At 40.3% G+C, this 16,618-nt stretch overlaps 1 protein-coding gene across 1 annotated transcript; it reads left to right on the forward strand.

Moving 5' to 3' along the window:
- Window positions 1-2,277: 2,277 nt before the first annotated feature.
- LOC124114401 (origin recognition complex subunit 4-like) lies at window positions 2,278-15,912 on the forward strand. The gene is made up of 13 exons (XM_048381875.1): window positions 2,278-2,365; window positions 3,653-3,805; window positions 4,414-4,504; window positions 6,026-6,101; window positions 6,224-6,309; window positions 7,189-7,237; window positions 8,620-8,771; window positions 9,638-9,811; window positions 10,202-10,288; window positions 11,088-11,196; window positions 11,641-11,736; window positions 12,881-12,945; window positions 13,956-15,912. Exons 2-13 carry the CDS (start codon window positions 3,666-3,668, stop codon window positions 14,136-14,138), a joined length of 1,308 nt encoding a protein of 435 aa, XP_048237832.1. The 5' UTR covers window positions 2,278-2,365; window positions 3,653-3,665; the 3' UTR covers window positions 14,139-15,912.
- The last annotated feature ends 706 nt before the right edge of the window (window positions 15,913-16,618 follow it).

Genomic DNA, 16,618 nt, shown 5'->3' on the forward strand with positions numbered 1-16,618 from the left:
CCGGATCTTCATGGGCCTAGTATGGATAAATGAAACTACCTGTAGCAAAAAGGAATGTTATTGTAAATACCAAGTGTGTGCTGTTTGGATAGGAGCCCAGTCCATCCAAATGCCTCAAGATAGTAGATATAATTTATATAATTACATATTAATTCTTCTGTGGCTGTATCGGACGGATAGTGTAGCAATATCCAGGTATACTGGTTATGTCACATACCCCTACCAGACATTCCTACACCCTGCAGGGTGTCCGGGGCAATATGGGTTCCCTGTACCCCATGCTTGTTGTAACAGTCAACTTAAATGAGGATCTAATGGGTGCAGTTCTCGATCTAGCTGTTCTGCTGATTGTGCAGGGACTTATTTTGTGTTTAATGAAGTGCGCATGGCAGGCTAATTGGAAATCTCTGTGAGGTTCTTATGTTCTTACTTTTAGGCATCACTACAGGCTTTCCACCCCCATCAAGCTGACATGCCGTGATATAACTGGAATACTGTTAAAAGCGGTGTTAAACCCAACTCATTCACTCGCATCTATAACCATACATAACTATTTGTTGTTTTTTAATGTGAGTTTACATTAATTTGATTACAGAAAGGGCATAAATGTGTAAAAACTGGTCTGACTGCTCTAATTAAATTCCAGCACAGAGTTATGAATACTGACTCTTCTAAAAGCCGCCTAAACAAGGGGTAACCAAACACGGTTATTTTTGTGGATGGTAATTGCATTATGTATGCTGTCACACTGCGGTTCTATACATATACAGTGATAGCTCAATAATGACACTACATACTCCAGAACTTGCAACAACCTATTTGTCAACTTAACTACCTGAATAACTGACACCCAAATAGTCTCAAGCTGAACTCTCAACAAAACGAGTCACTTGGACCAGTTAACCTGAGCGACACATATCTGCCAAATTATTCTTTTTCCTCCAGTCTGGAGGACAACATGACAACAACCTTCAGAGAGTAGGCACTATAGAATGCACTGCCGATAGAATATTGAAATCTGATGATGTCTACAGTTCTTATCAAGATTAAATACATCCTTAAAGGACCATCATCATCATCATCATCATCATCATCATCATCTCCTTGGAGAGTATACAACCCTATTAGTTTTTTTTGGCATCTACTAGGGCTGGGACGGGTAACTCGGCTACCCGGGTCGGGTGGGTACTGAGTAGGACCTGGGTACCCACAGGACTACTCCGGACCTGTGGTTAGTCACGTGATATAAAAATTATCTAGAACTCTATGGTTACACTAAAAGTCACCAATGTTCGCATTTCTTTCTGACTATGCACCAATTCCTTCTGATTTTTAAATGAGTGTATAAATGACAAGATTGTTTAATACATGTATCTAAATACGTTGTCCCCAATCGGACATTTTGAGACATCTCCTGAGACCTACAGTGGGTACCCGGGTAGTGCGCACCCCCCCTTTTTATTTCGAAAAAAATCTTTATTTCTGTATAAATTACCACCAAAGACAATAAATAGATCTTAATTGTGCACCCCCGCTTTTAAAAAAAGCTGTATCCGCCCATGTTCAGGTATATGTACATAAATGTTCATGTTTCCAGCATCTGGTCATCTGCAAGCATGTGACTGAAAACTCCACTGTAACTACTATATCTAGATGAGATGAGCAATCCAAATGCATATAATTTTATTTGATTTTGATCATTGCACAGTAGATCGTTACTGACATCTGTACAAATCTACATCACATAGATCTATATAAGTAAATTTAATTCACTGCAATGTACTTTACACCAGTGACCTGTAAATTTTGAAGTTAGTGTAGAGGATAGGAGAAAGTCTCCCAAATCATGACCAGTTCATAAATCAAGTGGAATAATGGTTAAACATCATTAGTATTTGTGTGATATTTAAAAAAAAAAGGTTAGTTTTCCCTTTGACAGTCTTGAAAATGTGGCAGCCTCAACAAGAAGATGTGGAATTAATGTCCAATTCAGAATATTGTTTTAAAATAATAGAATGTTTCTGCTAAGTTAACTGAAAAGCGTTGTCATGTTTAAGTCATGTTCTAAGAGAAATATAAAAATAATAATTTTGACAGTTGTAACTAAGTGCAAAATGTTTACTGCTCTCTGACATTTGATTCTGAAATGTTACCAAGTATCCATGTGAACTACGCAATCTAACGCAAATTGTTTATTTTTGACAGGTGTTTGGTGTGGAAACGTTTTCATAAGTGGAATATTAGTTCATTAGCAAGTTTACCTAGTGAATATCCATTGTGAAGTTCGTGAGAGTAGCCTCCCTTTGAATACAACCGCGGGAAATATCTCGTGTTATCGTGTAGACAGAAGTTGCTTGTGTTTACGGTGAGTGTGTTTACAAGGCAAAGAATAAATGAAGAGCTCAACATTAAGATCTGTTTATGTTTTGTCATGGTTAAAGTGCGCCCGACGCAATGTATACGTGTACTTGAGGTACGCCCACTGGAACTCGTTACTGGTCAGTAAATAAAAATATATACCCCCTATTTGTAAGTTCTCTATTTACACATAGACCTAGAGGGTATATATTTTTATTGACTCACCAATAACGAGTTTCTGTGGGTACGCCTCCTAAATTCAGTTTAATATGACGAAATGGAGACCGAAAAATAGGCTGTACCGTTGGGCCTAGATAAACTAGTAGCCAAAATAATTCGTAGCCATGGAGAATTCATAGACACTCCCAACTCGTATTTATGAATAATACTAAAATATATTTTTTTTAAATTTGTAAATGGACATGACGATGTCCTCGAATCGAATGCCAGTTCCGCCAGTTATCTTTTACAGAGATTGATGTGGAAGCACTAATTATTAATTAATCTATCAAAACAAAAGTACGACAACCACCTATAATTATACTCCACTCACCACTTACCTAATGATCTTCTTGTCCTCCTCAACTTGGATATACTTATTTTAGCTAAGATTATTCATTTATGATAGTAGATCTATAAATTGTATTCACATAAGAACCTGCAAAAGAAAACACTCGGAAACAAATGAAACTTAATTGCAAACAATGAAAATGTGTCTCTCATAAGGAAGTGACCCAACCAAACAACTGTTGTAAATGAGAAACATATGGATATTCTGCTCAGTATTAATAATATTGATGATATTGATTATTATCATTTAGTTCCAATATTGAAAAATGTATCTACAATTTCACTCCTGTTTTTTCTATGAATTCACTGTAGATTAAGTCATCGAGTATACAGTGTCCATGAATTCACCGCATCCCCCAGAATACATGATATAGATGAAACTGTGTGTGAAGAAATGTGGTGTTTGTAAACAAAGACACAATTAGATTGTATCCAACCCGACTGATATATGAGTTGTGATGCTAGCTAGAATCCAGGATATAAAAAAAAATATGCAAACCTCATCTTGCACCTTCAAGCAATCCACCTAGTCAACCATGTATGCTTTGCCATGCTTGTTGTAAGAGGCGACTAACGGGATCGGGTGGTCAGTCTTGCTGACTTGGTTGATGCATGTCATTGTATCCCACTTGTGTAGATCAATTCTCATGACGTCAATCACTGGATTGTTTGACCTAGACTTGATTACTTTCAGACTTCCAGAGCCTTTTTCATTTCATTTCAGGCCACATTGAAATATGGGCAAGAAGAAGGCTAAAGGGACGGCCAAACCCCCACCACTGGAGACATCAGTGAAGATGGTTCAATCAATTCTGAGAAAACGACTTGCACAAATGTCAAGCCCTCCTGAAATACAAGGCTATACAAAAGAGAGGCAGTATGTAGACTTGCTGTGTGCTCATCACCTGCACAAAATATTATAATATATCATTAATATCAGACAATGGGCAATATAAAATGCTCATAATATTTATGTAATAATTTTTCATGGCCTCCCCCCAAAATATGTAACATTTTTTCAAGCCCCCCCACCCTATTTTAAATTACCAGTCTGAGTCATAAATAATGTTAAAATTTGTAACTTATATATTCAGAAAAAATAGAACTCATTTCTTTATGCCACACCCCCATATTTTGTGACTTCTTTTGTTATGTATAGGTATAAGGTCTTGATATTAAATACATAAATAGTTACCTGACATAGTCTGTGATAGTTAAAGGTAATCTTTGAAGGGTAATTGTCGTATGAAGTATCATGTGATGGACTGGTACTCTCTGGCTGTCAGTAATCAGATTATTAACTCGTCAATAATAGTCTCATCAATCTTTGACTCTGTTCTTTGAAATGATAAATTCCATTGTTTCCTGAGGGAGATCTGTCTGTTCTGAACTGTTCATCATGTTCTTGTTTTCAATGTTCATTTGGTCGGAAAATTTTGAAAAAATATTGTTCACATAGCGTTTAATGATCTGAGTATATTTCAGGCAGCTGTTTGACCTATTGAAGAGGACAACGGTGTCTGGAGAGAGCAACTCCGTGCTGCTGATAGGGCCGCGAGGAAGTGGCAAAACAATGGTACCTACAACAACATATAGAACATGTACAATGCCAGTGGCGCCGATGTCAGGCTGCATGGGTGGCTGTTTTCTAAGCCGCTACAATTCACTGGGTTTGTCATGCCAGAAACCATTTATCACAGGTTCAATTAGTGGTCAGCACTAACCCCTTGCTTGTGGGTTTCTGAAATTCACCAAAGTGGAAAATGTCCAAAGACGACTTTACACTCAGATTGGCAAAAACCAAAACGTATCATATGAGAGGTATCATATCAGGCGACTATGCTTGTCGTAAGAGGCGACTAACGGGATCGGGTGGTCAGGCTTGCTGACTTGGTTGATGCATATCATCGTAGACCAATTGTGTGGATCGATGCTCATGATGTCAAACACTGGATTGTCTGGTCAGGGTCGATTATTTACAGACCACCATCATATACTTGAATATTGCTGTGTGCGGTGTTAAACAACAATACAATACAATCTGAGTGGAAGATATGATGTTTATTATGTTGGGGTGTGACTACTTCATCAGCCTTGGCTGGCTGACTTGGTTGATGCATGAGTCTGAGACCTGCATCACTTCGGGCTTTCCTCCCACATTAAGCTGACACGCCGTGATATAACTGGAATTCTGTTAAAAGCGGCGTTAAACCCAACTCACTCGCTCACTGGTTGATGCATGTCATCGATACCAATTGTGTGGATCGATGCTCATGATGTCAAACACTGGATTGTCTGGTCAGGGTCGATTATTTACAGACCACCATCATATACTTGAATATTGCTGTGTGCGGTGTTAAACAACAATACAATACAATCTGAGTGGAAGATATGATGTTTATTATGTTGGGGTGTGACTACTTCATCAGCCTTGGCTGGCTGACTTGGTTGATGCATGAGTCTGAGACCTGCATCACTTCGGGCTTTCCTCCCACATTAAGCTGACACGCCGTGATATAACTGGAATTCTGTTAAAAGCGGCGTTAAACCCAACTCACTCGCTCACTGGTTGATGCATGTCATCGATACCAATTGTGTGGATCGATGCTCATGATGTCAAACACTGGATTGTCTGGTCAGGGTCGATTATTTACAGACCACCATCATATACTTGAATATTGCTGTGTGCGGTGTTAAACAACAATACAATACAATCTGAGTGGAAGATATGATGTTTATTATGTTGGGGTGTGACTACTTCATCAGCCTTGGCTGGCTGACTTGGTTGATGCATGAGTCTGAGACCTGCATCACTTCGGGCTTTCCTCCCACATTAAGCTGACACGCCGTGATATAACTGGAATACTGTTAAAAGCGGCGTTAAACCCAACTCACTCGCTCACTGGTTGATGCATGTCATCGATCCCAAGTGTGTGGATCGATGCTCATGATGTCAGACACTGGATTGTCTGGTCCAGACTCGAATATTTAAAGACAGCCATCAAATTGCTGGAATATTGCTGAGTGCAGCGTTAAACAACAACAATCGTCAGCCTCGTTTAGATGAGATACTGAGGTATGAGTGGGACTGTTTCAGCTGCTCCAGAGTGTCCTGACTGAGCTGAAGGAGGATGACAACATCCATCAGAACCTGCTGCAGGTGCATCTCAATGGTGGGTCCTCCTTTGGCCTCACAGGCTGTTTTAGCCTCTTCCAGTCTGTAGGCTTCAATGTTCCTTCTAGTTTTGTTATTATTTGCTCTCCCATGATACGTTTGTTTCTGTGGGTATTTCAGGCCTGCTTCAGACAGATGACCGTATTGCCCTGAAGGACATCACAAGACAGCTGCAGCTGGAGAACACAGTTGGAGACAGAGTGTTTGTGAGTAAACTACTTTCAAGTATTACCGTGGGTATTACAGGCAAGAATAAGGGTCTCAGGCAACCTATGCTTGTCGTAAGAGGCAACTAATGGGATCGGGTGGTCAGGCTTGATGACTTGGTTGATGCATGTCATCGTATCCCATTGTGTACGATTGTTTGGTCCAGACTGCTTTCATATTACCATATAATTGCTGAGTGTGGAGCTAAACAACAAACAACCCTTCAAGTACTATGACAACAAATTTTGATGCCCTTTCATCCCTTACATTATCCCCCAAACTATGATTAATATTGCCCCAAAATTCATCTCAATAGCTAGCGACTGTTTAACTGTTGTAATAGTATTTGTATAGTTGATACCACTGCAGCAATAATGTGGTGGTACCTTTACCTGCCAGCATTGCAGATTCCCTTGATTTACATGTCAGATTTGATAGGGGAGTTGTTAGAGAGTTAAAGGTAGCCATTGAGTGATACCTAAAGGCTGGAAGACCTGAAGTAACATGTGACCTAAATATGTTGAATATTACTTTCTACTCCTTTCACCTGTGTCATAACTACCAGTTATGATTTACTGATTTACCTGTATGTGTAGAAAACTCCAGGGATGTTAAAAGTTTCAGATAGCACAGTTACATGTAAGGCTGGGTTTGGGAATCAGCTGAGCTTGGAATGAACTCTCAGTGGCTATCTCTATGGGGACAGCCCTCATAAAAGTCTGGTATAAAGTTTGATAGATGCCCATATTTCTCTTCAAACAGGATGTATGATAAAGTAAATGATTATCAGTATAGGTTTTTCTACAACTGTTGAAACTATGTACTGTGTAGCACCATATCAATAAAGGCCATTAGACATCATGTACATTCTTTTTCAGGGTTCATTTTCTGAAACTTTACAGTTTCTTTTGGAAGCCTTAAAAAAGGGTAAGTTATACCTTGAGATGCATCATACTCCTCAGATGCTTTGTGGTTAGTTCATGGTACCAGGAGGATGTCCTCGTAGTCCTGCTGGAGACAGGATGAAACTCTATCTCTCAGCAATTAGATTCTTTTGATGTTTTTTTTAATTAAATCTTTCATTAGAATAAAAACTTTTTTCCCTTTATTAGCTCACCTGACTGAAAGTCATAGGGGTGAAACAATACATCGATGCACGAGTGAACGTGAGCTGTCATGTGACAATACGATACACAATACTTTTTCTGTATCAATACAAGATGAAACACTTGCTGAATTAAATTATTTACTATTTGTTAAATGACCCCTGTTTTTTTTGTCAAGTCAGATATCGCAAAATGTGTTGTAATTAGCATTTCAAGTTCTCTACTAAAGTTGGCCACTACAAACATGAGTCTACAGCTAGCTTTTCCTTTTGAACCTATTCTGAAATATTTTTTGTCAAGTACCGGTAGTTTCCATGCGATTTGACGTAAATATGCAAATTGCGAAACATATCGTATCATGACCTATGTATCGTGATACATATCGTATCGTGATTTATGTATTGTGATACATATCGTATCATGACCTATGTATTGTGATACATATTGTATCGAGATTTATGTATTGTGATACATATCGTATCATGACCTATGTATCGTGATACATATCGTATCATGATTTATGTATTGTGATACATATCGTATCGTGATTAATGTATTGTGATACATATCGTATCATGACCTATGCATCGTGATACATATTGTATCGTGATTTATGTATTGTGATACATATCGTATCGTGATTTATGTATTGTGATACATATCGTATCGTGACCTATGTATCGTGATTTATGTATTGTGATACATATCGTATCATGACCTATGTATTGTGATACATATCGTATCGTGATTTATGTATTGTGATACATATCATATCATGACCTTATGTATCGTGATACATATCGTATCCTGACCTATGTATTGTGATACATATCGTATCGTGACCTTGCTGTATTGTTTTACCCGAAATGCTTCACTGACTGTATGTAAAGTCCTTTATCCTTGTCAGTACTTCACCACTGAGGACCCGTGAAGATCCAGGGTAGAATAGTTTTTCAGCAACCCATGCTTGCCCTAAAAGGTGACTATGCTTGTCGTAAAAGGCTACTAACAGGATCGGGTGGTCAGACTTGCTGACTTGGTTGATGCATGTGATCGATCCCAACTGCGTGGATCGATGCTAATGATGTCATTGGAATTTTGCTGAGTGCGGCGTTAAACAACAAACAAAACTTCACCACCGAGTCCAAGTGAAATCTTCCAGTCCCATGTAGTTGTGTTGTAAAGTGTCAGTGCTGTTTCCAGGGAGCAGCCAGACGTCCAAGCCTATTCTGTTTGTGTTGGATGAGTTCGACTTGTTTGCTCACCATCGGAACCAGACCCTGCTGTACAACCTGTTTGACGTGTCGCAGTCGGCACAGACGCCCATCTGTGTGGTCGGAGTCACCTGCCGCCTGGTGAGTGTCAACTGATTTAAGGGCCAGAGGGGGTCCAGTCATATGAGGCATCGCAACCCACTGTGCAGAGTTGAGTCCCTTAGGTGTTCCAGGAACCTGTGATCTGGGTGTGGGGAGTGGGGAGGGGACATAAAACAAGAAGTAAGTAAGTAACTTTTTCAAATTTATCGATACAGAAAAAAAAGTATTTTGTATCCTATTGTCACATGAAAACTCACAATGTATCGTTTCACCCCTAAAGATGTGTCCATCCGCACTCACTCTCACACAGGGGAACTGATTGCCTTGTACAGTTCATTTGTGCAGAGAATTTAGCTGTTCTTGTTTTCAATATGATCGCCTCCGTGGTTAAGTGGATAGAGTATCCGCCCAGAAGAGCAGAGCAGAAGATCGGTTGACTATACTAATTCGTGATTATGATTCCACTGGTTTGCTATTTTGCCTTTTGAAAACCAAGTTGTCAATGGATGCACATGACTGTTAATGTTTCGCTCACATTAAGCTGAAGTGTCATATTATTGAAATACTGTTAAAACCGAACTGCCCCCAACATATTTCACAGCCCTGTACCCAGTGGGATTCAGGGTTAGAATTGGCCCCCAGCAAGCTATGCTTGTCGTAAGAGGTGACCAAATTGATTGGGTGGTCGGGTTCTATGACTTGGATAACTTGCCCTCATACCTCGGTGGCGTGGATTGTGGCTCACAATATCAATCTCTGGATTGTCTTGTCCAGACTCAATTATTTACAGGCTGGCGTCATATAGCTGGAATATTGCTGATGGCGGCGTAAGAAAACAAACAAGCAAACAAACACAGCCCCGTACTGAATGGCAGCATTAAAGCTTGATCTGCGTGTTCCCCCAGGATGTTATCGAGCTGCTGGAGAAGAGAGTCAAGTCCCGGTTCTCCCACCGGCAGATCCATCTGTTCAACACGCATGGCTTCTACGACTTCAGCCAGATGTGCACGTCCTACCTCAGTCTCACCCCGGGGGAGCTGGATGCCACGGTCACTGAGCCCTGGAACACACACGTACAGGTAGATTCTACTGGCACTTGTATATTACTTATTTGGCCCACTGGTCTAAGGTGATGAATTTAATTGTGCAAAGTTGCATCCATTAGTTGTGTCAGGATCTGTTAAGTGTTGTTAAACAAAGAACTCACTCCAACATAATTCAAGTCGGTGATCAGTTGGATTTTTGTCAATCTGTAAATACATCAGGGGTAAAATAGTTTAAATGATAAAAAAATCATAGGGAAGTGTGAAAAGATTTTCATTCATTTTCAACCTTTGTATCTGAATTTCATTCTGTCTTGCCAAAAAACAATAAGATTAGACTGGTGGCCAGCCATTGAAGAGACAGAATTTTATCTCCATCAATGCTTGAGAACAAAATGTTCAGCCCTAAATTCCGTTGGTTTGCAGGAACTTGTATCGGAGCCGAGTGTAAGGGATGTGTTGCAACGCCAGTTCAACCTCAACAAAGATGTCCGGGGCCTCATTGCATTATTGGTGAGTCCGTTCTTGTACCTGGGACAAGATTGTCAGCAAACAGTTATCTCTCATGCTGTTGGGGGGGTGGGGGGGGGGGGGGGGCAGGATGACTAAGGAATTTAGGCTTGTCAAAAACATGATTGTGAATTCAAAACCCAATTTGCCCTGATTGTGTTTCTAGGTATGTCAGCACCATTCTGTGCTTATTGGTTAAACAAAGTGCTAGGAAAAGGCCACTATGCTTGTCGTAAGAGGCGACTAATGGGGGTCAGGTGGTCTGGCTCACTGAATTGATTGATGCATGTCATTGTATCCCAATCGATGCCCATGATGTCAATTACTAGATTTTCTGGTCCAGAGTCCTTTATTTAGAAACCGCCATCATATAGCTGGAATGTTGCTGAGTGCGGCGTTATACAACAAAGTGCTAAACGTGTATAATCGGCATCAATTTTGGCTTTCATCCCAAATCAAACTGACATCTGTAAATACGGTTAAAAGAAGTGTAAAACCAAACTCACTCATTCACTTTTCGGATTGTGCCCTCTTTTGATATTATCCGTCAGTGAGAATTAATCTGATGCGTTGATTGCAGACGGTCATTGTCGACCCAGTACCGATGCTTATTGAAGAGCCAACCACCTAGAGGATTCAGTGGTTATATTGTCTGCCTGGCATCAAATAAGAACTAGATAAAATGAGCAAAGATCTGTTGAGAGTTCCTGTCTCTGGTCATGTTCATGAGGACTAGAAAACGTTTTTCATAGCCCCTGCAGCTGATGAAGTTTAAGACTTTTGTTCGATGCTCTATTTCCAGACACACCCAATATGTAGGCTGTCTCCCACTCACCCAGTTCTTGAGGCAGGGGATTTCCTGGACTCCTTCAAGAAGCTCACAACGGACACAAAGTCTGCCATGCTGCATGGTAAGCCAGGAAGTGTTGGTTGTTTGTTGTTTAACTCTGCATTCAGGAATACTGCATCTTTATGAAGGCGGTATGTAAATAATCAAATCTGGGCCAGACAATCAAGTGATGGACATCATGAGCATCAATCCACACAGTTGGAATACAATGATATGCATCAACCAAGTCATATGATTGTTCCTGGACTGTTGTGTTGTAATGATTTTATGTACCTGTACAGGTGTGTTGTTATGATTGTATTTACCTGTACAGGTGTGTTGTAATGATGGTATTCACCTGTACAGGTGTGTTGTAATGATGGTATTCACCTGTACAGGTGTGTTGTAATGATGGTATTCACCTGTACAGGTGTGTTGTAATGATGGTATTCACCTGTACATGTGTCTTGTAATGATTGTATTTACCTGTACACGTGTCTTGTAATGATTGTATTTACCTGTACAGGTGTGTCTATCTTAGAGCTGTGTCTCATTATCGCAATGAAACATCTGATGGACATCTACGACGGAGAGCCCTTCAACTTTGAGATGGTCTATAGTGGTATGTACGTTATGTAGCAGAGATAGAGGCCTTCATGAACACATCCTGGTTGGAATCTGTGAAGATCCAGGGCCTTCAGCAACCCATGCTGTAAAAGGCGACTATGCTTGTCGTAAGAGGCAACTAACGGGATCGGGTAGTCAGGCTTGCTGACTTGGTTGATGCATGTCATTGTATGCCAATTGGGAGGATTGATGTGCATGTTTTCAATCACTGGATTGTCTGGTCCAGGCTCGATTATTTATAGACCGCCATCATATAGCTGGAATATTGCTGAGTGTGGCGTTAAACAACAAGCAAACAAATTAACAAACAAACATCCTGGTTGGGCCAAGGTCAACCTGGCACAGTGAATGGTGTCAAGTGTACTAGTTAATCTAACATAAGCTTTCATTTCTGAAGAAGTAAACTGAACCAGTTCCTGATGTCCTGTCATTTATGTCAAACATGACACTACACATCAAACATGACACTACACATCAAGCATGACACTACACATCAAGCATGACACTACACATCAAACATGACACTACACATCAAGCATGGCACTACACATCAAACATGACACTACAACATCAAGCATGACACTACACATCAAACATGACACTACACATCAAGCATGACCCTACACATCAAGCATGGCACTACACATCAAACATGACACTACAACATCAAGCATGACACTACACATCAAACATGACACTACACATCAAGCATGACACTACACATCAAGCATGACACTACACATCAAGCATGACACTACACATCAAACATGACACTACACATCAAACATGAAACTACACATCAAACATGACACTACACATCAAGCATGACACTACACATCAAGCATGACACTACACATCAAACATGACACTACACATCAAACATGACATTACACATCAAGCATGACACTACACATCAAGCATGACACTACACATCAAACATGACACTACACATCAAGCATGACACTACACATCAAACATGACACTACACATCAAACATGACACTACACATCAAACAAGAGGAACTATTCCCATCTTACAGCATGTAACTCCTACTGTTGTTGTAGAGGCAATTGTGAGCAGTGTGGTGATGTTGTTTAACAATGAGATTTCCTATCGTGACTTTGAGGACTACGTTTCAGAGTACCTCAAGTTTGCGCAGAGGAAATCCAGTATGCAGGTGTATGAGAAGCCAGTTGTGTTGAAGGTAAGACATACAACACAAACCAGAAAGTGTTGTCCTGGTCCTAGAACCACAAATAAACATTATGATTCTTGGCTTGTCCTTGTGGAAAAGAACAACTGTCTATTCTACCATGAAAGAACTTCACTGAGTGAAGTTCTGGTGATTAAGCATCCCCATGTACATGTGGATACATTAAGGTTGAAACCTTGCAGCGTTTGGGCATCTTTGAGACATCATATAATACATACCTCTGTTATAGGCCCATTGATATGTCATGTCAAGGGTCAAGGTCAGTCTCAAGAGCTTAGCCAGAGAGAATGGATTGTTAATACCTTCCTTGGGTCGGGTTTACTGTAGGTTAATGAAACTTGGAACATGTTGTTTTTAGGGTGTGACCCAGTTCGTAAAATGCTGTGAATGACCTATGTATAAGGTCAAGGTCATTCAGAGGTCATTCATAAAATGTGTTTTAACAGGGTCACTAGAATGCCCTTTTATGCAGATTTTGTAATAAGTCTTATGCATGTAGATGTTTTATCATTTGAATACATATGTATGACAAATGAAGACAGGTCACAATCTTCTACTTTTAATGAGTAGAATGTGACATGTTTTTGCTGTTATATTGAATTCAACCTTAGGATGTTATGTTTGGTTGATATGCTGGATAGACCTTTGCAGTGTTCTTTAAATTCAACTGATATTGAAGGTCAATAAGCACAAGGTCATATACTCAAAAATGTATTATGTTCACAATAACTGAAAAAGTGTTCATTGTAGTTGGATGCAGTTTGATACATGTCCTTAAGCATGTTAAGGTTGGACATTGAATTGTTTTTAGTGACCACTGAAGGTCAAGGTCACTGGAATATTTATTCTTAAACTAGTTCTGTTTCTTTTTGTGTACTAAAACCAAACCCTGTGTTTGTATTACATGTTTGTAAGTGCTTATGGCCATGTTTTCAACGTTGCTGAAATTGTGGGTCAAGGTCATTAAAGCCTGTAATAACCAGTCTTTTCTCAATGTCCAGGCATTCGAGCATCTGATGACACTGGAGTTTATCCGGGCACTGGACGGGTCAGGATCACGGGTACAGAAGGAGTACAAGCTGATGTCACTGCTCATCCACCCCAGTCAGATCGTAGATGCTCTGCAGAAGTACCCAAACTGTCCTACTGAGGTCAAACAGTGGGCCGGCAACTCCGTGGTCTGATGTACCGCATGGTCCTACTGAGGTCAAGCAGAGGGCCGGCAACTCCGTTGTCCGATGTACCCCATGGTCCTACTGAGGTCAAGCAGAGGGCCGGCAACTCCGTTGTCCGATGTACCCCATGGTCCTACTGAGGTCAAGCAGAGGGCCGGCAACTCCGTTGTCCGATGTACCCCATGGTCCTACTGAGGTCAAGCAGAGGGCCGGCAACTCCGTTGTCCGATGTACCCCATGGTCCTACTGAGGTCAAGCAGAGGGCCGGCAACTCCGTTGATTGATGTACCCCATGGTCCTACTGAGGTCAAGCAGAGGGCCGGCAACTCCGTTGTCCGATGTACCCCATGGTCCTACTGAGGTCAAGCAGAGGGCCGGCAACTCAGTTGTCCGATGTACCCCATGGTCCTACTGAGGTCAAGCAGAGGGCCGGCAACTCCGTTGTCCGATGTACCCCATGGTCCTACTGAGGTCAAGCAGAGGGCCGGCAACTCTGTGATCTGAAGGATCTGATCAAGCAGTGGTCGGCAAGTCTGAATTCTGAAGTACCCCATGGTTCGATAGAAGTCAAGCAGTGGCCGGCAACTCCGTCCTCTGGAGTACCCCATGGTCCTACAGAGGTCAAGCAGTGCCCGTTAACTCCGTGGTCTGGCTAAAGGAGGCAGCAACTTCCTATTTTGTCAGTCTGGGATAGACAGAGTTGTGGCGACTGAGACTTGTTAGAGATTGTACATGAAGATAAATGACACATTGTGTAGAGTGAGTGTTCTGATGATGGAGTCATGTTGGAGATTACACTTACAGATGAAGGACACATGGGTGTTGAATGGGTAAAGTGAGTGTTCTGATGACAAGTCATGTTGGACGCTTGGAAGATGAATGACACATTGGTGTAGACTGTACAGAGTAAGAGTTGTGAATAAACTTGTTGACAGAGATACAAGGAAAATGAATGATACAGCCATTTCAAGGAACCAATTCTTCCAGCACAATTCTTCTGAACTTGTCCAGTCTCCTTCAACATAATGTACAGAAATGTTGCAAATTGTACAGCATGGCAGATGCTGAAAATATATAAAGCCAAGTTACTGGGATTTAATGTTTGCTAGGCATTGCAACTTAGTGACAAGAGGCAGTTTCAACTCATTGTGTTCATATCAATAACAGAATATTGACATGACCATGATGGCAAGAAATTTATTGATGATTCTGATGTCTGCAATGACGAGTGCAAAGATATTTGTCATTATTCGTTATGAACCTTGCTAGCTGATTGGTTAGCTGACTGAGTTAGCAGACAGGCCTTGTGGACGTCATGCGTCATGGTGCTTGATATGATATGGCGTCATGTCATAACTTATCCTGTTTGCACTCCTGAGTTACCAAGCTGAGAGTCTGGTCACAAGGTCAATCTTATTGTCACAGACAAGTTGTTAATATCCTCAACTCCAAAAGAAACACAAAGTTTTCTCTGAGAATTTGGAACGGGAACAGTAACATGCTATAGAAATAGAAATAGAAACTATTCTCCAGTGCCTGTTCTGCCAATTCTGATGACAATGTGCCATGTCTGATGTGTGCGGAGATGATGTTGAGTTAAATGTTGACCAACGTAAGGTCAATGACATTGGAGTTTAACCCAACCTACACCAAACTCTTTAATGCTTGGTTAATTCAAAGCATTATATCAAATGTTCAGAATGGAAGACCAATTTTGTTACACTGAGATTAAATAAATTGTGGATCATATTGATAGATGTATAAATAAAAAATGAAACAGTTACCATTTACTTATTTCTGATTCTGTTTGCATTATTAAAGGGGCTCTGATCTCTGACAATTCACCCTGACTGGTTGTTGACTTTGTTATTGTTTTTTACCCGATATCCCAGAAATCTCAACTAGTTCGCAACCTGTGCTGCTCCGACTAATAAGCGCTTTTGTCACTTTTATTGATAGTATAAGGGTGTATCATCACATTGATCAACAAGATGAAATCCAGTTTTGTCTTGGAAATAATAAGGAAATGTAGGTATCTTTTGGAGTTTAATCAGTACTGGTGACGAAGTTTTGATAAGGCACTTGCTTAGTATTTTGCGATTTTTCCTCTAATAAATATTGCTATTTTTTTATCGTGTGTGTATGTTATGGTCAATGTGTAAAATGACTAACATTTTCACTTCTGCATTCTATTTATCGCCCAGATGTTCAGTTATTTTACAAATTGACTGAAAAATCTGTCCATATATTTTATTATGACAACGAATTCCAAACATTTTGATGTTTAATGTCATCACCAAGTGACTGAAAATGATGGGATTAAAAGAAAACGAATGTCAAAGTACATTACTATGGTTTTTGGCTTCTCTTCCTAGCATAATTAGTCATCTGTGATGTTTTTAAGCCTTTTGAACATTTCAATAATTTTTAGTCATTTTTTAGTAAATGGATGGACAGATTTTTCAGTGAATATGTGAAATCACATTTCA

The sequence above is a fragment of the Haliotis rufescens genome, unplaced genomic scaffold, assembly GCF_023055435.1.
Source record: "Haliotis rufescens isolate VD_foot unplaced genomic scaffold, xgHalRufe1.0.p SCAF_4, whole genome shotgun sequence".
Classification (NCBI taxonomy): domain Eukaryota; kingdom Metazoa; phylum Mollusca; class Gastropoda; order Lepetellida; family Haliotidae; genus Haliotis; species Haliotis rufescens.

Excerpts from the sequence above, each read along its gene's own strand:
- LOC124114401 (XM_048381875.1), top strand. The coding sequence starts at position 3,666 with ATGGGCAAGAAGAAGGCTAAAGGGACGGCCAAACCCCCACCACTGGAG. Across the intron at positions 3,806-4,413 it reads GGCTATACAAAAGAGAGGCA|GCAGCTGTTTGACCTATTGA; the intron begins GTATGTAGACTT and ends AGTATATTTCAG. Across the intron at positions 4,505-6,025 it reads GAGGAAGTGGCAAAACAATG|CTGCTCCAGAGTGTCCTGAC; the intron begins GTACCTACAACA and ends GGACTGTTTCAG.